This window comes from Triticum aestivum, chromosome 6A (assembly GCF_018294505.1).
Source record: "Triticum aestivum cultivar Chinese Spring chromosome 6A, IWGSC CS RefSeq v2.1, whole genome shotgun sequence".
NCBI classification, from domain to species: Eukaryota; Viridiplantae; Streptophyta; class Magnoliopsida; order Poales; family Poaceae; genus Triticum; species Triticum aestivum.
In genome coordinates this window covers 609,645,387-609,668,740 of record NC_057809.1, presented here as the reverse complement: position 1 = coordinate 609,668,740, position 23,354 = coordinate 609,645,387, and the positions used below count along the sequence as shown (strand labels likewise).

General features: G+C 48.3%; 2 protein-coding genes across 3 annotated transcripts; one reads left to right on the top strand and one right to left on the bottom strand.

The window, feature by feature from the left end:
• The first annotated feature begins 3,315 nt into the window (after positions 1-3,315).
• Positions 3,316-4,913, top strand: LOC123128995 (magnesium transporter MgtE). Of its 2 annotated transcripts, none has more exons than XM_044549122.1 (5): positions 3,316-3,700; positions 3,907-4,086; positions 4,276-4,345; positions 4,426-4,497; positions 4,629-4,913. In XM_044549122.1, exons 1-5 carry the CDS (start codon positions 3,425-3,427, stop codon positions 4,682-4,684), a joined length of 654 nt encoding a protein of 217 aa, XP_044405057.1. In that variant the 5' UTR covers positions 3,316-3,424; the 3' UTR covers positions 4,685-4,913. The 2 variants fall into 2 exon arrangements, with proteins under 2 accessions (XP_044405057.1, XP_044405058.1); XM_044549123.1 differs by having other exon boundaries at positions 3,348-3,700; positions 3,907-4,068.
• Positions 4,520-10,354, bottom strand: LOC123128994 (protein LUTEIN DEFICIENT 5, chloroplastic). The gene is made up of 16 exons (XM_044549121.1): positions 9,891-10,354; positions 9,565-9,784; positions 9,393-9,464; positions 9,165-9,275; positions 8,887-9,078; positions 8,623-8,784; positions 8,444-8,539; positions 8,254-8,355; positions 8,077-8,109; positions 7,899-7,979; positions 7,743-7,825; positions 7,216-7,347; positions 6,110-6,170; positions 5,780-5,845; positions 5,453-5,711; positions 4,520-4,885 (listed from the first exon to the last, which is right to left on the bottom strand). Exons 1-15 carry the CDS (start codon positions 10,160-10,162, stop codon positions 5,496-5,498), a joined length of 1,899 nt encoding a protein of 632 aa, XP_044405056.1. The 5' UTR covers positions 10,163-10,354; the 3' UTR covers positions 4,520-4,885; positions 5,453-5,495.
• Between the last annotated feature and the right edge of the window lie 13,000 nt (positions 10,355-23,354).

The window sequence follows — 23,354 nt, the reverse complement described above, 5'->3', positions numbered from 1 at the left end:
GCTAGTTACCACAAGCACATCTCTTTTTATTAAATATGTGTCACATAAGCAAAGTTGTATTGGAGTGTGTGATGTTACTCCTAATTTCCTTCCCATTGTGACCGGCCTTAGCAAATTGTACAAAAATCAAGATGTGATTACCTATATTTATATTTATTAATAGCCCTATCGTGTCCTATCAGTGTTTGTTATTCTAGACGTGAAAAGTGCATATGGTGACTAGGCTCCAGGGAGCTTGGTATTCTTTTTCCAGAGAAAATATAGTTTCTACATCTTAAAAAGTCTGAGAAATAAATAAATGTAAGTATATATGTACAAAATTTCATGAACATATATCTTCATATGTGATGTACAAAAACAAAGAAAAATACATAGATTAAAAGGGGCTTTTTCTTTGTTGTATTTTAGGCTAGATTTTTTCTTTTTTTGTATCATGCAAATAATCATATCATTTTAATGATTTACACATACTTAGAGAACATGTACATGTATTTGTACAAAAACATATTCTTTGAAATTTCTACAAAAATTGTAAAATGGTCTACGTGGAGCCCGTCCTATAAAACACCGCTCTCATTCTAGACCACCACATTTGTATTTTATTGTGCAATATAGCGTATTCTAGACCACTATACTTTTTGATTTTATAAACTTTATATATTTAAGGTAGTTATCCAGGGAACAAAATAAAGTACTAAAAAATATTTGTAATAATAAAAGGTGTAAATATAAATATAATTTTTTATTAGTAATTAAAAACAAAAAATATGTATATTTTTCCGATGATTGTGGTTACTAGTCAATGTGTACGTGTAATGCATTTGATTCTCAAAAAAAAAGGAAAAATGTGTACGTGCAATGCAGGTTAATTTAAAAGTATATTAAGTGCATGCGGATATTAAGTAGGATATTATTTGCATGTCATCATGTAATTAGCACTCGATATTAAGTAGGATATTAAGTAGGATATTATTTAATATGTATTCTAACAGATGCACATGTCATTATGAAATTAAATGCATGTTAAACGTGTTGAACGCTCGATATTGAAGCAGCCTAGGTCGTTTGATTGACATGATTTGATGGCCGAGATTAGGATCTTTTTATATATTGGTACAGATATAGATAGATGTAAATGGCTTTTTTGCGAGTTGGATGTTTATATACCGAAAAAGGGTTTCCCCCCGCTTTATATTATAAAGCACCAGACACACGATCACAGGGTAACTGCCGGGGCGAACGGCACAACAAGCCCAAAAGGGAAAAAGAAGAAATAAAAGCCAACAACGGCAGCTCGGCAAGCACAAATGATCCGCCACCGCTGCGCCCTCCACCTTCGTCCCACCACACGCCATGGCACCGGCCCGCCGCATACCAAGCAGCACCTCCAAGAAGGAATGCGACGCCAACGACGCTGCTGCCCGGACGAGTCCTAGGGTTTCCCCTGGCATACGGAGGGGAGCAGGTGATGGGTAGCGCCGACGCCCTTCAAGAAGGAATGATGGCACCCTCAGGTGTCACCGCGTCGGAGCCGGAAGAACCGGCAAAGATTTCTCCCACATCCCCAAGCATCGCTACCCACTCGAACCGGGGCCATCCAACCATCAAGCCACCCGCAAGCACGCGCCACCACGGTCTTGGACACATCCACGCCGCCCCGCTGCGAACACCATCACGAGGCCAAGGAGGCCGGAAAGAAGCGCCAAGCGACGGGAGGAACCACACAGAAGCCAAGCGGGAGGGAACCACCTCCCCCGCCGACGTGCGGGAGGCCCGAGCCCCCGGCGACGTCGTGGTCGCCGACCGGACGTGGCAGCAGGGCACACCGGGCCACCCCTGGCCCGGCCAGGTCCACAACGGACCCGCAAAGCCCCGCCGGCCATGTTGCAGCAAGCCGGCACCTGCGCCGCCCACTCCCAGTCGTCAACGCCGCTCTCCCGCCTCCTGGAGGCCACGCCGCCGGCCCGTCCCGCCGCCGGCCCGCCCAAACCCAGATGGGGCCCGAAGGGCCCAGATCTGGGCCGAGCGGGCTGGTTCAGGCCGCGCCGCCGCGCCGCCCCGCCGCCAACGGCGACGCCGTCGCCCAGTCGTCCACCCACGCCGCGCCAGGATCTCCGCCGCCACGTCGGACCGCCGCCGCCGAAGAGCACCCCCCGGCGCACACCGCCCCGCGCCGGGGAGCACCGAGAGGGGAAGGGCAGGAGGCCGCCGCCGCCAGCAACCCAGGGGCCAGGCCTGGCCGCGGGTGCCAGCGACGGCGGCGGGGAGGGAGGGAGGGAAGGGGGGGCTCTAGAGGAGGGGGGGCGCCGGAGCGCGGCCGGTCGCCCGCGGGGACGACGCGGTCGCGCGAGAGGAGAAGAAAAGGAGAGGTGGCAAGGCATCCCAGTTGTTACCACCGGATGTTTATATAAGTTATAACTCTGATGATGTGCATCTGTTGCAATTCACGGGCACTTTACCAGTGCAACAGGAACGAAGAAGATTCGTGCTGATTCTGCATCGTTCCCAATTCCCATGAACGGGAGATTCTGCGCAGCATCATGATCTTCCGGCCCCGTTTTGGAGCGCTGGTTCCTCTATTCCTCGCTCGCATGTTGTCCGCCCCAGATTGATCCACGCGAAACCGTGGGCTCATTCATCGTCCCTTCCGGCTCCGACAGGTCAGCAGACCCGGCACGCACGGCGACAACCCAACCCACTGGCCGGAGTTGGCGGAAGAAAACGGCATGCAACGTCGACCTCCGGCTCTCCGCCAGCCGTACCGGAGGGAAGGGTCGGCACTCCTCCATCCTTATCCGGCGCCACGTGACCGGGCCCCACGGGAATCCCGCCGGCCACTCCCCGTGCGCCACGCCGGCCGCCAGGCCCCGCTCCGGCGGGAAGCACCGCGTGTCCATGGCTCCACGTCAATCCACATCCGAGGACCAGAGATTCCGGGCGATGACAAGAAACGCTGAGATCCAACTTGTGAGTTAGGTGCACATCCAGATCCGTCACCCCAGCCTCCATGAATTACCACCCCAGGCCCAGGCCAGGGGTTAAAACTTAAAACGCCATGATCAGCCACCCAGCTTCTGCCACTCTTTCTCCCAAGGAATTCACTGCCATGATTCTACCTACCTTGACTGAGCTCACTGATCATTCAGAGATATTTATCTATCAGCACACTCATCAGTCATCAAGTCAAAGTGGGATCTCAGCAGCACCAGTCGCTCACTCGCTGGTGGGCCAGCCCTTCCCTCCCATGCAAGCAAGCAAGCCCATCCACCTCGGCTCAATGACAGACAATAGGCATGGAGCAAGTGAGTGCACCTCCAGCTCCATTTGCTATAAATGGAGCCCTCCTGCTGGGATCTGCAAGAGAACACAGTCAGACAACATCCACAACACAAGACAAGGAAGCAGTGAAGAGTAGCTAGCATCCATGGCGTGCATCAATACCTTGCAGAGCTGCTCCATGTTCAAAGGGGCCAAGAGTAAGGCCAGAAGAGGTAGAGCCAGTGGCGGGACCTTTGAGTGCCGGGCGTCCACGTTCATGGACGGGAGCGGGCTCCGGCTCGGGCTCGACGAGAACCCCGATGCCATCATCTCCGGGGAGTGGCCCGAGAACTTCTCCCTCCTCAGCTACGACGACCTCCGCGCATACCTCCAGTCACAGCAGCAGCAGCAACAACGACAACCATCCCATGCCGGCGATCAGGTTCTTCTTCTTGCTGATCTTGTGGTCTCTGCTCATCTCCTCTCTTGATGCTTCTTCTTCCTGCTGATCTTGTAGTCTCTTTCATCTCCTCTCTTGATGATGCTTCTTCTTCCTGCTGATCTTGTAGTCTCTGTCATCTCCTCTCTTGATGATGCTTCTTCTTCTTGACCCCTTGCTTGACTTTGTACTCGGTTGGCTGGTTGCAGCAGCGGGGGCCTCTCCTGCGTGAGGCCATGTCGACGCCCGTGCTGATGGTCACAGCGGAGCAGGCGCTGGTGGAGGTTGAAGGCCACTTCCAGCTCGTGTCAGGCCTCCCGGTTGTCGACAGTGCCCGCCGATGTGTCGGGGTCGTCGTCAAGAGCGATCACGTGAGGGCTTCACATGGGGTCAGCTCAGCTCCTCCCCCTTCTCTCTTTATCTGTTTTATTTACACACAACTCTTTGCCGCCTTTCAGGCCCGACAGAAGAACTAAAACAGACAGAAAAAGAAAACACAACCACACCCACATATACAAGTTGCTAACTCAGCACCACCATCTTGTGTTTGCTAATCTAGTTGCTATCTGTTGTAACAGCCAAAGACGAAGATTGCAGATGTGATGACATCTCCAGCAATCACGCTATCATGCGATAAAACAGTGACCGGTAATTGTTGTTTCCACTCATAATTTTTTTTCCATATTTGTTTCCAGTTAATTAACAGTACACACATGTGATGCCAACAGATGCCGCAGCTCTGATGCTCAGGAAGAAGATCCACAGATTACCGATAGTAAACCAGGACAATCAAGTAATAGGTGAGTAACAGAAAACGCGACAAAACCAGCAGCGAATGACTTGTATATAATACTACTATCATCCCCTTAACATCGACTATTGTTTGGAGTATGTTTCAAGCTTAACGGGATATTCTAAACACTGCTAACAGGTATAGTTACCCGCGATGACGTTCTTCGCGCGTTGGAGGCCATGCTGAAGTTTTAGAGATGCAGGAGTCCATGCCCGGTACTTGTGGATCTGTAAATATGTGTGTCCGCGGTACTTTGAGTAGCAGGCAGATCCTATAGTCTGTAAAAGTGTTTGCAGTCTGTATCGCAAAAAATAAGCCTGGGAGCATTTAGGAGAGCTTTTCCTTGTAAAGAAGCACGCCAGGAAGCTTCTGCTCTGTACTGTACTGTTTGGTATCTGCACACGAAAATGTTTCCATGAGCAATGACTTCCAGATTCCACGGCAAGAAAAACAAAAACTCATTGTAATATTTAAGAGGAATGGAGGCAATATGCTTAAAAAAGGGCATGCCTATAAATTGATCATGAAATATAATTACGTGCAGCCACGTGTGTTCATGGACAATGATGATATATCATACGGTTTCCAGAAGCAGTACAATAGTTTTATCACGAAAGATGTATAGCACGATATAATTTAACAAATAAAATATATGATTTCATGATTAACAACAAGAAGTGCAAACGAAGTTCCTTTGCCCTAGACACTCAACAGCCGAGGACTATATGCCTTTGAGCACTTCATTTTTTTGAAGAAAAAACAGTGCCTTTATTTATTGGACATCCAACATCTTTGAGCACTTCAGGTAAATGAAGTGTGCCATACGAAAACTACAGTAGGACAATGCAAGAGAAAGGAGGGGAAAAGGCCAATGAATGCCCATACCAGAGAATATAGCCAATTCAAATGTGAAGGAACTATAACTATTAAAATTTCCAAGTATAACTGAGATGAGAACGTACTCATTATGTATCTCATTGCAATCTGAGCATCAAAAATGATAAATCACACTTGACTTGTCGACACCTCTACTTGTTGACCTTCTCCAGATGCAATACTAGCAGCAGAAACAGCCACTGACGCAGTAGAACTTGTGCTTCCTTCTGAATCGGAAACGATTTTCATCTCTAAGTTTGGAATTACAGGTGGCTTTATCCTCCGAGTAACAGTCATGTTCAGTCCCTTAGTTGTGTGAATCGTTGCTCCGGTTGTCATCTCGACCTACAAAAGAGCTATGATAAATATATTTTATCAGCTATGATGAATCAGAAAGCTGGTGGGAAACATACCGGAGGTGCTCCTGGAGCCATATGAAAATCAAATCGCTTGACAAGCATTGCTGTTGCCACCACAGTCTGCACAGAAATTGCAGAATGTCAGTGATTCTCCGAATAGTCAAGGAACAAATGACTGTGAGCAGTGCATCCTCGTAGCGCATAGGCTGGGATAGCAACAAATCTTTGTTTTCACAAAAAAAATGTCTCATATCCCAAGAAGCCGAAAGAAAGAAGGCCTTAATACGACTAAATCAAATTACTAATTACCAGCAAAATTCATGAAATGGCAAAACGCTATTTCAATATTATCAGCTGAAACCCTAAATAATCAAAATGGATTACCTCAAAAGTAGCAAACATATCGCCTACACATTTCCTTGGCCCGCCACCAAATGGCAAATAACTGAAAATTCAGCAAGATTTTATGAATACAAGTGAGTTATAACTTAAAGCAGGTTTGTTAGGCATTAATTAAACAGTGTAGCAAGCAGATGCCACCACTATTCTGAAGAAGGAAAGCAACCACAATCACACAATGGATCTCTAAGAGTTTGACAGTGGCAACTAGGATCACAACGTTATAATGGTGCTCATGTATGTAACAGAACATAGCGACACAGAGAAGCAAAAGCCTAAAAAACACAAGAACGTAACTGTATTGCATATTTATTTATCTATTACTAATTTCGAGTTTCAATGGTATGTTTAGAAGACGACTTTTATCTACTATATGGTTAGTAGATACTTGTTAGATTCATCACACCAATATGCCATAAAGGAACAACAGTCATCACTTCTTTATCAACCAATATGCCATTGCACCAACCCACCGTAATATTTCAAATTGTTAGATTCATCGCAGCTGAAGATACCACATAGTCCATACTCTTAGAATGTACCCATTGAGCATTATAATTTATCACCCGTAACACTAAACAATATATATAACCCCATTAATGTATCTCCCATTAAGGTAATATCCAATCTATGAAAAGTTACAATTTCTAATACATTTCTCTTTATAATATCCTACGTTTACTGGAAGAATCTTTTCTGGGACACTCATAAAGGAACAACAGTCATAAAAAAATGCAACAGAGGACGTTAAGTGTGACGGCTTCTTGCTTTTGGTAAAATCTTAAGGTGAAAAATAATTGCTGATTCGTTTGATCAGAAGTGTGATTTCCTGTTGCTCATTGGAGTAGCATTTTAATATTCATCTCATTTATCTCTGCATCATGTTCACCCTCAATAAGATCCACCTAACTATATTCCATGCTACTGTCCAAATACATTTTCTAAAACAAGAAGAAATATAGCTATATACATCCGTATGTAGTCCTCATTGGAATCTCTAAAAAGACTTATATTTAGGAATGGATGGAGTACTAACTAGAGTGACACATGGTTTACCAAAAAGCATTTTATTACAGTAATAGGGATGGAACCTGAATTTTTGGTTTGTCTCATTTGGATTCGGTCCGTCCAAAGGCCACCTTTCTGGATTGAAAACATCCGCATCATCCCAATGCTTTGGGCAGCGATGAAGGTTCCAGATGGATATAAAAATGTCTTCTCCCCTAGAGAAGAGCAATATATATTTTCAGAAATACGAAAAGTTTAGCTTCCCATAGAAATGCTAAATATAAATAAACAGTATCAGACATACAAATACCCAACAGCAACAACTAAACAAACTTCGCTACCAGCAACAGCATAAGTACAAGCAGAAAACAGAACATGTTGAGTAAATAGTTTGCACAAGACTGGGAAAATGCTGGAACACCCTAATGTTACTCACACGGTATCTAAATAAGGGAAAAAGATGTGGAAAAGCCCAAATAAGACAAAAGGAGTAGAACTCCCATGGTAATCAAGGTGGTTTTGTGACAAAAGGAGTAGACACTTGACTAGAGACTAAGCTAGCCTTTTCTTTAGTGACTTAACAGATGGAATTCTGCTGGAAAATGCTTACTTGCCGATCGGGTACTCCCCTAGCATATCATCCTCAAGGGAGCGGCGAATTAAAACTGGCGGCTGTGGATATAGTCTCAAAGACTGCAATAAATGTAATGTTATCATTCAACGACGAAACTCATTATGTGGCAAGGCAACAGTTTTTGGTACTTACTTCGTTAATAACTCGAGTAGTATATTTAAGTTTCTTCACATCATCAAGTGTTGGTAAACCATCTCCTAGAACAGCATCAGCCTGTGGATAATTGAGCAAAGAAAAGTTAATTGGCATTCGTACGATTCAGAAGTGTACCTCCATGGAAACCCACATTGAGCATAAAAGTTAAGTCTACCTCAGCTTGGAGCTTGGACATTACATTCGGATACTGCAAGTTAGCAATAGATAACACAGTGAGAATAAGTACCAATATTGATGGCTTGATGAATATAAAAATGATGAACGACACATTATCATGTAACATTGCTATACTACTATAGCACTGGGTTTTCAGTTATTGGCAGTATCACACCTTAGACAGAAGATAAAATGTCCAAGTCAAGACTGCTGCAGAGGTCTCATGGCCAGCTATGAGCATTGTCATCAGATCATCACGGAGCTGCTTGCTGGACACCTAAGATAGATGGATTGAACAATGGAGCAATGTGAATATCAGCAGGTTAAAATATCTAAACGACTTTGTCAGTGCAGATGTCCCATACATCATCTCCAGATGCCAATAGAAAATGAAGAATACTAGGATCTTTCTCATTCATGTATTCCTCATGAAACTGCAAATCTTCTTCATCTACCATCCTCTGCAGTAATTGTCCCAGTGTCATGATTTTTCTAAACACAATAATTACTATTTACTAATGTCAAAGTATAAGAGAAGGCTTACCTTGCAAGTAGCAATTAGTTCATCAAGAATATTATTTATCAGTGCGAGAGCTTCATTGACCTTCCTCTGCCGAGGGGAGATGTCTTTCCATATGGGTATTTCCCAAGTTGGAATAGGAGATGTACTCCGCATTTCCGCTTCCCGTAATGTTACATACACAGCCTGATGATGAACCAGCAAACCGAATAAGTAAAGTTGACAGAAAACATAAGCAAATTAAATTTCATAATGTACTCAGGAATACGACAAAATCTGAGCAATAACCTCAACTATTCCATTATCGTAAGATAATGAATCAAAATCATAATTGAACACTGCCTTCCCGATGACATCCAGTGTTAGTCGAGAGAAGAGAGATTCCATCTCCACATCCTCCCCGTCGGATGCCGCCTTGTCCAGCTTCTGGCAAAGCCGGTCTGAAGCATTTCCGAAGAGACCTATCATTGCTGTAACATACTGCCATGCATAATTCAGGTGAGTAAAGTTACACTATAAAGAAAGCAATACCCACAGAACCTCGACAGTGAGTAGAGAGCTAGAACCTTCTGATGTAATGCTGGTACAATGGCACGCCGTCGAACACGCCAGATCTCCCCATCAGCCGGGATCAGACCTGTGCCCATCACAAACTCCAGTATCTCCGCAAGGATACCCTGCACCCACCATTATCAAACCAGGACTGAATCAAACATCATGCTACTCATTTCTGAAGCCTTTTGAAACATTTCTGTACTGTTTGAAAATGAGTACGACCAAATTCAGAACCAAACCTTGGAATAAGCCTTGGAGTTGTCCCTCAGGATATGCTTAGCTACATCCGGATCAGAGACGATGAGGAAAGACTGGAGGAAGCAGATGAAAAAGAAGGTGCGGAGCATTAGCAACATGGCAGGGTTCAGAAGACTGAAATTTTGTGGGCAATTCGATGGATGGCTCGCTCACCTTGGGCCCGAAGTTGAGGCGGAAGACGCCGCCGTAGGTGAGGAAGAGGTCGTAGAGCGGCAGGAAGAAGGCCTCCCCGGCGACGGAGGCCAGCGACCCGACCGCCTGCGGCAGCTCCGGGCCCCTGCGCTCGCCGCCCGCTACCTTGGTGAGCAGCCCGGCCGCGAGCTCCCCCGGCGGGCCCAGCTTGGCCAGCCTCGCCGCGACGGGCGCGAGCCATCTGAACAGAACAATTCAAGCACCGCGCCCAATCCAATCAGCACCGGAGCTACGCGAGGGGAAAGAAATGCGCGGAGAGGATGAGGAATTAGGCGGGGAGCACTGACCCGGGGCCCTGGGCGGTGAACTCGCCGGAGGAAATGCGGGCGGTGAGCTCGGCCCGGCGCTTCTCAAGAACCTTGTCGGGCCCGTCACCGCCGGACGCGGAGCAGCGGAGGAGCGGGCTGTTACGCCGGCTGGCGGCCGGAGCGAGGCGGAGCCGGCCCTGGCCGGAGCCGAGGTACCGGGGCGGCGGGGCGGAGGACACGTTGCAGCTGCCGGCCGTGGTGGCCATGGCGGGCGTCGCCGCGGCGCAGCAGGGGTGCAGCGGCAGCGGCATGGGGCGGGCGCTGCCGCTGTGTCGGGGCAGGGGGGAGGGGGAGGGGGAGAGGGGATGAGGTGAGGTGCGTGCGCGCGTGCGTGGAGAGCGGAGAGTGGAGAGAAGAGGAGGGGGGGACGTGGGGTTGGGTGCTCCGTCTGTTGTTGTTGCTAACGGATACGAGGCGGCGACGACGACGACGGCGACTCGCCGGATTTTGGAGGCTGCCGTAACGGAATCTGTCGCCCGGGGGTTGGAGGTATCTTTTCCACGGTATCTTCTTCTCCGCCACCGTACCATAGTGCAAACAAAATCCACCCAACAGAGACTTCCACAAATTAATATTTTTCAGCTTCGGATTAAAATAGTGACCTAAACGATCCTATATTTCTTTACAAAAAATAAAAAATTATTTAGTTACTTAGAAAAAAGCGGAGTGAAAATCACTACGGAGGCCCGGCAAAAAATTATTTCTTTTTTCAAAACAGAAGCAAAAGATAATGTCCCGTTGATTAATTAAACATAATAGAATTGTGCGGATAAAGACAAATGATTTTGCAGGTTAGATAAAATAGTTGAAGGCAACTACGAGGTACACCTGCCTGACAGAAAACGTTGGTTGTAAAAGTAAGCCAACAGCTTATTTACGTTTGGCCTTTCCGGATACTAGACATGTAGGAGTATTTTCATTCAATTAAATCTTGGCGCTCGAATTTATTTCTGATTTCTGCATTTATTCAACTACGATACACCTTTGATGACTTTTTTGGTCTCACCATGACATGTCGGCTCAGTCTTTTGAAAAGTGCTCATTAAAAAACTAAGAGAAGCATCCCGGTGGCAAAAGTTGGGCACGGCTGTGAGGATAACACTGAACTGCATTTCTGAAGGATATATTATTCAGAGTTGCACAAATTACTGCAGATAAATAAATAAAAAGATCAATCACAATCGTGAAACCTCAGCACCTAAGTTGAGGTGGCTAGATGCAGCCGGCTGGAAAACCATCAACAGCTCGAGTGATAAATGAATAAAATGAAATCCTTATGCTCAAGCTTGGACGATGCAAACAGACAGACAGACAGGTCCAGGGTGCATTCGCGAAACAAAGAAAGAAAAAACACAGGTTCAAACTTCAGACTAGATAGAGGTTTCTGTAAATCACAGGGCAACTAATCGCTGAAGAAACACCAGCACAGCCCAGAAACGCAGGCAGGCAGAGCCGACGTGTTTCAAGATCCCACCCAGGCCGCGCTCGTCCACGAGCAAGACCGATTTCCGAGACGCAAGACAAGATCACGGTGCTCGTCTGCTTTCAAAATTTCGTTTTGCTCGGGTGAATATGGTGACGACATTAACACGCAACTGATCCATCCAACGTCCATACTGCTCAAGGTTCGAATCTCATCGCCCTGATCCATCCAATCTCCAGATATTGTAAGTCATTTGATGGCAAACTTTTGGTTATCCGGAATGTTGAAATGAACATTCCACGTAGCAGCAACTCGTCGCCTTTTTTTTTACTCATGATGAAGATCCACTTACAAATATCATAAACAATATTTTGCTAATTTTTGTAAAAATTAGGCTCAAATTTGACTGCCTACACAGATATAATGGTTAGATATGGTTTGTAACTAGTTGCTCGGTTAAAAGTTGATGTACATTATTATTAATTAAATACACCGTAGAACAATTGTTCTACGGTTCATGGTTCAAGAAAAGTTGGTGATGATCCCCTAGTTATATTGTATGGATGGACTAAGCAACATCTTTTTTTAAATGTTTCTGTGATCTATGTTTTTTTGTTAGATAAGCTTGTTTTCTTGATCATGTCTCATCTAGGGTTTTAGCATGTAGGGTTTTAGATAATTTTGACCTATTGAGCAGCCCCATCCATATCTTAGGTTCTGATGCCCCCTCTACAATTTGTTTCCCTTTCATTTTTTTGATCTTTTGATTTTCTTCATCTTCATCCATCTTTCCCTGCTTGCTACCGGCGGCGGCTAGGGGACGAGCGCGCTCGATGACGTGGGGGACAGAATTAATAATGGGTTAAAGGATCGCACCTTTAACCCGGTTAGTTTGCCAACTCGGTTTTTGTGGCCTCCAGGTAATTTGTCTGAAAAAGAAACAGAATTCACTCACCTTTTCTTTTGTTTTCTTTCATATCCATTGATTTATTATCTAATGGACCAAATTCAATGTGACTGAAACATAAAAAAAAATTCAGATACCTAACGTATATAGATGCTCCAAAAGAAAAATGAAGAATAGCACCAATCCGTTAAACTAGCCACAGTTGTATAGCTAGTTTTTGTGGAGCATGGCGTTTTGGCTCTCGGCCTCCATGGAGGCCGATTCTTTGAAAGAAAATAAAAAAAAAATCAAACTTTTCTGTTTCGAAAAAAATCTGGAAAATTGTGTAAGTAAACAACGATGTGAGGCGTATGTGTGTACAATTTCAGGATGAAATACGTTGAAATGCGACCTTTGAAAAAGGACAAATTCATGTTCTAGGAGGATGAATAGTATAATGTGTTACTCCCTCCATTCCAAAATATAGTGCGCCCGCGCTTCCCAAGGTCCAACTTTGACCATAAATTTAACCAACGAGACCAACTGCGGCGGGAGAAAAAAATTATATAATTAAAAACTTCTTTCGAATACGAATTCACTGATATAATTTTTGCTCCCGCCGAAATCGGTCTTGGTAGTTAAATTTACGGTCAAAGTTGAAGCACATGGATAGAGGAAGCACTACATTGTGGAATGGAGGGAGTAAAAAGCCGCAGATTTGTTATTTTTGCAGAGCCCTCATTTCAACGTATCCCGTCCTGAAAATTAACACGCTTGTGCGCCATGCCTTCATCTATCTCTATATTGTTTTTCCGAATTTTTTGAATCTAAAAATATGAATTTTCCAAAAATTCGGATTTTGCATTTGGAGGCCTCCAAAAGCAATCCCCGGTTTTTATCATTAACTCATTTGCATCGGTGTTCGGTTCCTTGGCTTGGACCGTGCTCCCGGTCAAAGATGCTAGGCTAGCTCTCCCACGCACCCTCGCCAAGCCAGCCACAGCCCGCGAGAGCGATTGACGGCCACCAAATCCATGGAGGCGTCCACCGGCCAGGGTCCACACCAACAGGGATGCGGAGCAGCAGACGACGATGGCATATACATATGCGTACTCCTTTTGTAGTACTGTATGTATGTACTACTAGTACTAGTGGTACATCTCAGTTGAGTTAATTATCAGCTCACCCGCAAAAAAAAAAAGAGTTAATTATCAGCTGGTTGATCCAGTAGTGGTAGTAGTAGCAGTGATACGGCACGTACGCTCCTGCGCCGCTGGAACGATTTGGACCCATTCCCTCCCTCTCTCTCGACCGATCCAACGGGAACAGTAGAGGTTTTGTTGTCTCCTTGTGAGCAGAGGAGAGGCCGGCAGGCCGACTGTATCCCAACCCAACCGACTGCAATGCAAAAGCATGCGGGGCACACTGTCAGCTGGGCTGAGTTGGGTTCAGACTTCAGAGGCACACAGGCGGAAGCGGCCAAACCTGAAAAGCAGATTCTTGTTGTTAATATCTGTTTGGATACTTTAACACAGTTAGAGTTAGAGTTATTTTCTAACCCACTCTAACCCAAATAAGCATCTCTCCATCGGGATAGTTGGGTTAGATGGAACTAACCCACTCTAACCCTTCCTGTTTGGATACTTTTGGATTATTTGAGCCTCCAACTAACCCAAATTAGCTCTAACCCCATGATCCAAACAGGGCCTAAGTATACAGTACTGTACGTTTGTTCCATCCATCTGCTTCTTCTTTTTCTTTGTCCACACGAGCAGTGCGCCTGCTCCGTTCATAGGGAGGCAGTAGAGGCATGCATATGCATATGCATGGATCTCTCTCTTTTCTTTTTTCTTTTGAGCAAAATGCATGCATAGATGGATGGATGGACGCATGCACAAGGCAGGAAGAAGCCAGCCAGCCAGCCAGGCCCGGCCGCGAAACGATCCGCTAGCTGCTTTTCGTCGTACGTGCGTAAAACACGGCACCACATTTAAAACTCAAACTTATCTACAAAAAATAGACAGCAAGTATGTCAGCGCCCCCGCCGCACCCAGCGTCACCAACGGGCCAAGTCCACACGGCAGCAGCTTGCGTGGCGCCGCTGCTGCCCAACCAGCACCACGGGCTCGCAGGCCCAACACCCGCGTCACTGGGCCCGAATGGACTAAGTGAAGCCCAGGCGAGGCGGCCACTACTTAAGGCGAGACCACCGACTGGATCGGCATCCAGTGGATCAAGGCAACAACGGCGGCGGCTACCCTAGTCCATTCCCCTCTCTGTAATCGCAATTTCCCTGTAATCGAGATACTGGACTCGAATTCGTGAGTGAGATCAAGCTAGTTCGAAGAATCCCTACTCCGTACCTTACATCTGGTATCAGAGACCAATCCCATCCCCTTCCACCGTCCACTCTGGCCAAGATCATCGAGACGCGGCGACTGCGCCAAGCACGATCACAGCTCGTCGCCATGGATCCAACCGTTGAAGCTTTCCTCAAACGCCTCGACAATACTCTCAAGGCCCAGAACAAGGCCATCGCCGAGATCCAGGCGTCCACAGCCAAGATCGACGACCTCGTCCATTGGCGACCCGATCTGGAGAAGCGCGTCTCCGATCTGGGCGAGGCGGTGGCGGCGCTCCAACTCGCGCAAACCAAGGAGATCGAGGGGAATCGAGCACCCGCATCGAGCTACATCCCGCCAGCGACGACCGGTACCCACCTCGGGGCCGGGACCGGCGCGGCCGACGCTCCTCAAGGGCCAAATGGCCACGGCGTCTTCAACCTACCACGGGGGCCCCCGGCGGTGTCATTCCAGACGCCGCCCCCGCCCCCGGCATCGGGTCAGTTCAATTCCCTGGCGCCATCCCCTTCCTCGTTGTCTCCCTTCGCTCATGCCAGTCAACTCCTCTCGGGACTGGGACAAACGCATCCGTCCATTTCGTTTCCTCAATTTACGGGAGACAACCCGAATCTGTGGAAAACATTGTGCGAGCAATACTTCTAGATGTTTGGGATTTTACCATCATTTTGGGTCCCCATGGCAGCTCTGAATTTTTCGGGGGCAGCCTCTGTTTGGTTACAGTCCATTCAGAAATGACTCGAGGATTATGATTGGGATGCTTTTACCACACTCCGTTGTACTCGTTTTGGGCGCGATCGGCATCAAACGCTAATCAGGCAGTTTTACACTATCCGCCAAATGGGTTCAGTCGCTCAATACATAGAGCAATTTGAATTGATCATTAATCATTTATCTTCGTATTCTGACACAATTCATCCCTTCTATTTCCTGACCCGTTTTGTCGAGGAGCTACGGAAGGACATACGAGCGGTGGTGCTCATCCAGAGGCCACCGGACTTGGACACCGCGTGTGCGCTGGCCTTGCTTCAGGAGGAAGTGGCCGATGGCGTCCTCGGCAACCTGCCGCGCCCACCGGATGCGGCGCCGTGCACGGGCACACCCCTGCCCTTGCCTCCTCCTCCGGCACGTCTGGTGCCCGCTGCACCTGCAGCAGATCGCCGGGGCACCGAGGCTGCTCGAGCGGACATGTCAAAGATCAAGGCTCTCAGAGACTACCGCCGCGCACGGGGGTTGTGTTTCAAGTGTGGTGAGCGCTGGGGACAGGATCATGTCTGCCCGACCACCGTCCAATTGCATGTGGTAGAAGAAATGCTCAAGCTATTCGGCGTTGAAACTAGCAACGAGGTCGAGGGAGAAGTACAACAAGTTCACGCGATCTCCCGACCAGCTCTTGATGGGGGTGTGTCACCCAAAGCGTTCCAATTGCTGGCAACCATGCAAGATCAGGAGGTGCTCATTTTGGTGGATAGTGGGATTTCCACATCTTTCATCAACCAGCGTCTGGCCGAACGCCTGTCAGGGGCCCGAGCTCTGTGCCAGCCATGTCGGGCCAAAGTGGCTGATGGAGGTGAACTAGTTTGTTCGGCATCTATTCCCGATTGCCAGTGGTCATCGCAAGGACTGGAATTAGTCACGGATATGAAGATTTTACCGCTCGGAGTGTATGATGCCATTCTTGGGATGGATTGGCTGGAGCAACACAGCCCGATGACTGTTGATTGGAGGAACAAGCATTTGCGTATCCCAACAGCTCTCGGGCCAGCCAGTTTATTCGGGCACGAAGCGCAGTCCACCCAATGCCATGTCATCAATAGTGCTCAGCTGCAACAACTGCATCGACAGGGGGCTCTGTTGCATCTCTGTCTGCTCTACCCAATCAATGAGAAGCCGAAACACTCAGTGCCTGAAGCCACTGGTCTGCAACAGTTACTGGAAGAATTTGAGGATGTGTTTGGTGAGCCACAGGGACTACCCCCCCGACGGGCTTGTGATCATAAGATTCCTCTCATGCCCGGGGCGCAACCTGTTAACATTAGGCCCTATCATCATAAACCAGAACACAAGTCAGAGATCGAGCGGCAGGTCCAAGAACTATTGCAGTCCGAAGTAATTCAGCGCAGCCACAGCATGTTCTCTTCCCCTGTCATTTTAGTTAAGAAGAAAGACGTCACATGGAGAATGTGCGTCGATTACAGACACCTCAACGCGATGACACACGTCAGCAAGTTTCCTGTTCCGATTATTGAAGAACTGTTAGATGAGTTGCACGGTGCAGTGTGGTTCTCCAAGCTGGATTTGCGCGCGGGGTACCACCAAATTTGTTTGGCCGAAGGGGAGGAATTTAAAACAGCTTTCCAAACCCACTCAGGTCACTACGAATTCAAAGTGCTTTCGTTTGGACTGGCAGGAGGACCTGGTACCTTTAATGGAGCAATTACTGAAACAATGCACCCCCTCTTGAGGCGCTGCATCTTGCTTTTCTTCGACGACATCCTTGTTTTTAGCAAGACTTGGGAGGATCATTTAGCCCACCTCCGATAGGTTCTCGAGCTTCTGCGCAGAGACCAATGGAAAGTGAAGGAGTCCAAGTGTGAATTTGGACAGCGACAATTATCTTATTTGGGGCATGTGATTAGCAGTGAAGGAGTGGCCACAGACCCAGGGAAGATTCAAGCAGTGGAAGCATGGCCAACCCCTACGGACGCGAAGGAGGTGCGTCGTTTCTTGGGACTGGCGGGCTATTACCGCAGATTTGTGCGCGGATTCGGCATCATAGCTCACCCCCTGTTCAATCTTTTGAAGAAGGGCGTTTTGTTTGTCTGGACAGAGAACATCGACCAAGCTTTTACCCTTCTCAAACAACAGTTGGTGTCGGCACCGGTGTTGGCAATGCCAGACTTTAGTAAACCCTTCACGATCGAGACTGGCGCATGCGACAAAGGTATCGGGGCAGTTTTGCAACAGGAGGGGTATCCAATTGCATTCATGAGTAAAGGCTTGAGCCCTCGTTACCAGGGCCTGTCAACATATGAAAAAGAGTACCTGGCTATTGTGGTTGCCGTCGATCAGTGGCGACCCTACCTGCAGCACAGCGAGTTTGTCATCTTCACAGACCAAAAAAGTCTTATTCATCTGGAAGAATAGCGTTTGACAACGCCTTGGCAACAGCGCGCGTTTACAAAGCTTCTGGGTTTGCGGTATGTCATTCGATACAAGAAAGGGGCCGTCAACACTGTGGCTGACGCGCTGTCACGTTCGTAGTCTCCAGAACTGCTGTTTGATATCACTTCATGTCAGCCTAGCTGGTTGGATGACGTGCTGGCCAGCTATAACTGCAATCCCTAGGCGCAGAAACTACTTCAGCAGCTCGCACTGCGAGAGGATCCAAAGAAATGCTTTGCCCTGCAGAATGGCATACTGTACTTTCGAGACCGAATCTGGCTCGGGGGTTCGACAGCTTTACAGCAACGCATCATCTCAGCCTTCCATGACAACCCCATGGGGGGTCATAGTGGGTTCCCAACCACTTTCAGGCGCGTTCGTCGCCTGTTTGCGTGGCCTAAGATGAAGGTGCACATCCTGCAATACGTCCGATGCTGCCCAGTCTGCCAACAGGCCAAACCCGACAGGTCAGCATCCCCAGGACTGCTTGAACCATTACCAATTCCAAAGCAGCCGTGGGACATGATTACCATGGATTTCATAGACGGCCTACCGCAGTCGGGCAAGTTCAATTGCCTCTGGGTGGTTGTCGACAAGAGGACCAAGTTCGCTCACTTTCTACCGTTGGCGCATCCTTATACAGCCTCGAAGGTGGCACTATTATACATGTCCAGCATCTATAGCATTCATGGCTTCCCTGCTTCAATTGTGTCAGATTGAGACCCAGTCTTCACCAGCAATTTTTGGCGTGAACTTTTCAAGTATGCCGACACAGATTTGAGGATGAGCTCAACGAATCACCCACAAACTGACGGCCAGACGGAGAGGGTGAACCAGTGCGTTGAGACTTACCTGCGTTGCTTCGTTCATGCTTGCCCGGGGCGCTGGAGTCACTGGATCCCATTGGCGCAGTTCTGGTACAACTCCTCTTACCACTCTAGCATCGGCATGTCTCCGTTCAAAGCAATGTTCGGGTATGAACCAAGACAATGGGGGTTGGCACCCACTTCTGACTGCATGGTTCCTTCCCTCCACGCGTGGTTGGATGAACGAGCAATCGTCCAGGATCTACTACAGCAACACTTGCATCGGGCGCAACAGCACATGAAGGCGCAAGCTGACAAACGCCGGTCGTCGCGCGTCTTCGAGGTGGGTGAAGTTGTCTATCTCAAGCTGCAGCCGTATATACAAACCTCGGTGGCGAGAAGGGCAAACCACAAGCTCTCCTTCAAGTACTATGGACCATTTCCGATCATCGCCAAGATAAATGATGCTGCCTACAAGTTGGATGTCAGGACCCCGACTCGATGTCACATCGATCTAGCCGGTAACACCTCATATCACTTTGCGGCCTCACGCACGGTATCCCCACGGGTGTCGCCTTACCTTTGCCCGGGACCGTTTGCGCCTTTTGGCTCACGTATATGATAGTGTCGCTAGCATCCATATGATAAAGAGCCCGGGCTGACATGACTAGTCGTAAACCCAAAGTGGCACAGACTTACAGGGACAGGCATCCATGACCCAGCTTCGAACGTGTCGGTCATCAGCAAGTGGGTCCGGGCTGTAGCACTGGGCTAGCAGGACTCCGGTAAACCGGGCTGTAGCGGGCTAACAGGACTCCGGTACTCAAAGCGTGACATTTCCCCAAAGGGACAGACACAGGAACGAAGAAGGACACATGCCGGCCAGCCTAAGTGTTCCAGAGAAGTAGCAAGCTACCATGGCTCAGCGGTAACACTAGGAGACATTTCCCGGTAAGAGAGGCTACTAAAGATAAACAACTAGATGGTCAGATCCCACACATACCAAGCATTTCAATCATACACACAATATGCTCGATATGTGCAAATACAACGAAGCATCACAACATGACTCTACGACACAAGTACTTTATTTAAGGCTCAGGGAGCCATACATAACATACACAAAGGTGCGGGTCTCACGACCCAACATACAAGTCATACAGTCATACAAACCAGCAGCGGAAGTAACTTGTCTGAGTACAGACAACTAGTAAAATAAAAGAGGCTTGGAAGCCTAACTATACTACGTGGTCCTTCACAAGCTCAGGGTCACCACCTGGGTCTTAAGCCTACTCGTTGATGTCAACGTCTACATAGAACCCATCAGAAGGGGTTGCAGCGTCTTCTGTAAAAATGTAAATTATAGCAACATGAGTACAAAGGTACTCAGCAAGACTTACATCAGATCCTACATACATGCATGTTATCAAGAAGGGTTGGTGGAGTTATTGCAGCAATGCCAGCTTTGACTCTTGGCTAGACTATCCTACGATACTCCAACTTGAAATGGTTTTGCGCACACGAGTCCACTATTCACCAATTCAATACACTACCGAGGATCCACCTCCGTCTTCCTACGGAAGAGCCATCCTCGGCACTCACACTTATCTTGAAGCTTTTAGTAGTTTCCATTTACTTGTCTATGAACTGTATAGGCAACCAAGTAGTCCTTTACCGCGGACGCGGCTATTCGAATAGATTATGATAACCCTGCAGGGGTGTACTTCTTCATACATGTTTCCACCACTTAGCGTCTGCACACGACATGTGCTCGGCAGACTTCAAGCGAAAGCCGACGTGGGTGTAGACCACGACCTACCTAAACACTTAAGCCTCTAGTCCAGGTTTATCGCCTATTCAGGTTCCATCCGCAGGGAGTCCGGCCGAGGTTTCCCATACGGCCCCGAACGATGTGAACAGGGTTCCCGAGATACCTAACGGGTATTCGGTACACCGTGCCACGTACCTACCGCATCACAGCCCACCCCTATGGTCAGCGCTGTCCACGGCCTCCAGTAGGCTACAAACACCAGAAACTACTTGCAACTCCTGGACAGAGAGCTAGGGTGATTAAGAAGTCGAGCGGGGTCGTATTTCAGGGCCCAATGCATGGTAGTAGCTGTATCTTAAATCACACATACAGATCTCAGTGCTTAAGGTCGGCTTCAATGAAACAACCCACCATGTACTCCTACATGGCCTCTCATCGATACCTTTACCAAATCGTGTTCACCACACCACTCTCATTACCGACATAATCATTTCACTCTAGCCCATCACCCAGATGAACCAGACCTGACACGACTCTAAGCATAGCAGGCATAGCAAGGTAGGAACAACACATACATATGGCTCAATCAACTCCTACACATGCTAGTGGGTTTCATCTAGTTACTGTGGCAATGACAGGTCATGCAGAGGAAATGGGTTCAACTACCGTAGCACACAGCAGTTTGAAACGCGTTGTCTTAATGCAGTAAAAGAGAGCAGGAGCGAGAACATGGGATTGTATCGATATGATCAAATGGTTGGTTGCTTGCCTGATGGTTCGATGCACTGATACGGTTCTTCGTTAGGGTAATCACGGTACTCCTCGGAGGCAGAACCTGTCGCAAAGGACACCGACACACAACCATCACCAAACAATGTGCAACAATATGATGCATGCATGAAACATGGCAATATGAGTGTGTTGGGCTAATGCAACTAAAACCAGAAGGGTTTGAGCAAATTTGAATCAAGGATTCAAATTTCAAATTCAAATATGGCCTTTTAAAGTGCTTTTCCTTGTTCTGCTTGAAACATCAATTTAACTTGTTTGATCATGCATGAAAATAGTACAGATGGATAGATTGGATTTTTCTGATCATTTTTCATATATAATTTGTCCAATTTGGAGTTACAGAATAAAAGTTATGAATTTTTGAAGTTTAAATAATATTCTGGAATTTCCTGATTTAAATTAAATCCAGAAATACAATTATTGCGCCAGCATGACGTCAGCATGATGTCAGTGGTCAACTGCGGCTGGCTGAAGTCAAACCTGACGTGTGGGGCCCACACGTCAGTGACAGGGGGGGTTAAATAGGGTTAAATTAATCCTAATTACTAATTAGTGGCGCTGGGGCCCACTGGTCAGTGTCAGGGGGTTAACTAACAGTGGTTAGCGCTAATCCTAATTAGCTACAGGGCTGGGCCCACCTGTCAGGGACTCAGGAGGGGTCCTGCCGTGGTCAAAGTGGGTCAAACCCACCGGCGACGTGACGCCGGCGAGGCCCGAGACGGCGGCGCGATGCGGGATCGCGCCACAGGGCACGGGCGAGGCCGTTCTTGGGCTCGTTGAAGAGCCCTTGCTCCCGCGCATCGAATGGTGGTGGTGGTCGTGCCGGAGGTGGCCGGAATCGACGGCGGCGAGCTCGGCTGCGGCCGCCGGGGTTCGGTCGTGCACGGGAACGGGGTTGGAGCTCGAAGGCGAGCGAAGCGAGGCGCTAGGGATGCTCTACGGGGTCTTACGAACTCGTTGGACTCGCCGGGGTGACCAAATGGTCACCGGAGCTGCGTCGGCGGCGAGCTCGGCGACGGCGGAGGTTCGGCCATGGTGGGGAGGAGGCTACGGTGAGGGAACGAGGGGGAGGAGAGGGGGAAACGGTGGCGTAGCTCACCGCGGTTGCAGTGGGCATCGAAGCGGGCTCGGGGACGCGCTGGAGACGGTGAATCGACGGCGACGGTGGTCGGAGCCCGAGGAGGGGAACGGCGATGTGGCGGCGATGCAGGGCTTCCGGAGGCCCGTGGAGCGGTGGGGAGGAAGAGGGGGTTGTGGCGGAGCTTCTGAGCTAGTCGGGGGAGCGAGGGGTGGCCGGAGATGGCTGCTATGGCGAACGGCGGCGACGGTGGTGTTCGGCCGTGTGAGAGAGAGAGCGAGGGAGAGGAGGGGAGAGCCGGGGGAGAGTGAGAGAGAGCAGGGGGGAGGCGTGGCGTCGTCCGGGGCAACGAGCGAGGAGGGGAGGGCAGGCAGGCAGGGAGAGAGGTGGCGTGGCGCGGTGGCGCGCGCGCGCGCCGGCCACACTCCCCTCCCTCTGTCGGGACGAAGACGACAGAGGAGGGAGACGGGCTGGGCCGCCAGCTGGCTGGGCCGGCCAGCTGGATGGGCTGCACAGGGAGGAGCCCAGGTAAGCTTCTCCCTTTTATTTTTTTCTGTTTTCTAATTTCTGACATTTGTTTTGATTTAAATAATATATTAAATCATTTATTTAACTTATGCCAATTTTTGCAGGGGCTAGATATATTATTTCAGAGCTCCTTTATAAATGGCATAATATTTGGACATATATTAATATATATAATTAATATATTTCCAAAGCAAATATTTATGCATTAATTCCAAATGCCCAAAATAAATACCTATGAGCTCTTAAAAATATTGGTTTGATTTTTATCTCTGTCCAATATTTTCAGAGAGCCACATGAGCATTTTCTTGGACCCTTTTGGAGAAATTTTTATTTGGATCATTTTCAAAATGATTCTGAGGGTTTCACAGATCCCCATTTCAAGTTTCTGATGAAAGAGTAAACATGATGCAACACTCTAATGCATGACTAGCTAGGGTGTGACATTGGAACTGCCATCGCACTCGCAAGTGCACCCCGTGTTTCACGTTTCCCAGCTTCGCCGCTGCCTTGGCACGGGTACGCCAACCTCTGATGTTCTTCCCCATCCTACTAACATCCCAGTGGTACCAGTCGCAGTTCTGCAGCGTCGCTGGCGCCGGAAGAACGGGACCCTCGTGGAGCAGGTCCTGATAC

What these genes read in the sequence shown, in the direction of transcription:
- LOC123128995 (XM_044549122.1), top strand. Translation starts at nt 3,425, where the DNA reads ATGGCGTGCATCAATACCTTGCAGAGCTGCTCCATGTTCAAAGGGGCC. An exon ending in CATCCCATGCCGGCGATCAG is followed by an intron (nt 3,701 to 3,906) that starts GTTCTTCTTCTT and finishes GGCTGGTTGCAG; the next exon opens with CAGCGGGGGCCTCTCCTGCG. An exon ending in CCAGGACAATCAAGTAATAG is followed by an intron (nt 4,498 to 4,628) that starts GTGAGTAACAGA and finishes CACTGCTAACAG; the next exon opens with GTATAGTTACCCGCGATGAC.
- LOC123128994 (XM_044549121.1), bottom strand. Translation starts at nt 10,162, where the DNA reads ATGCCGCTGCCGCTGCACCCCTGCTGCGCCGCGGCGACGCCCGCCATG. An exon ending in AACTAATTGCTACTTGCAAG is followed by an intron (nt 8,540 to 8,622) that starts GTAAGCCTTCTC and finishes CAATTACTGCAG; the next exon opens with AGGATGGTAGATGAAGAAGA. An exon ending in TGGCTCCAGGAGCACCTCCG is followed by an intron (nt 5,712 to 5,779) that starts GTATGTTTCCCA and finishes GCTCTTTTGTAG; the next exon opens with GTCGAGATGACAACCGGAGC.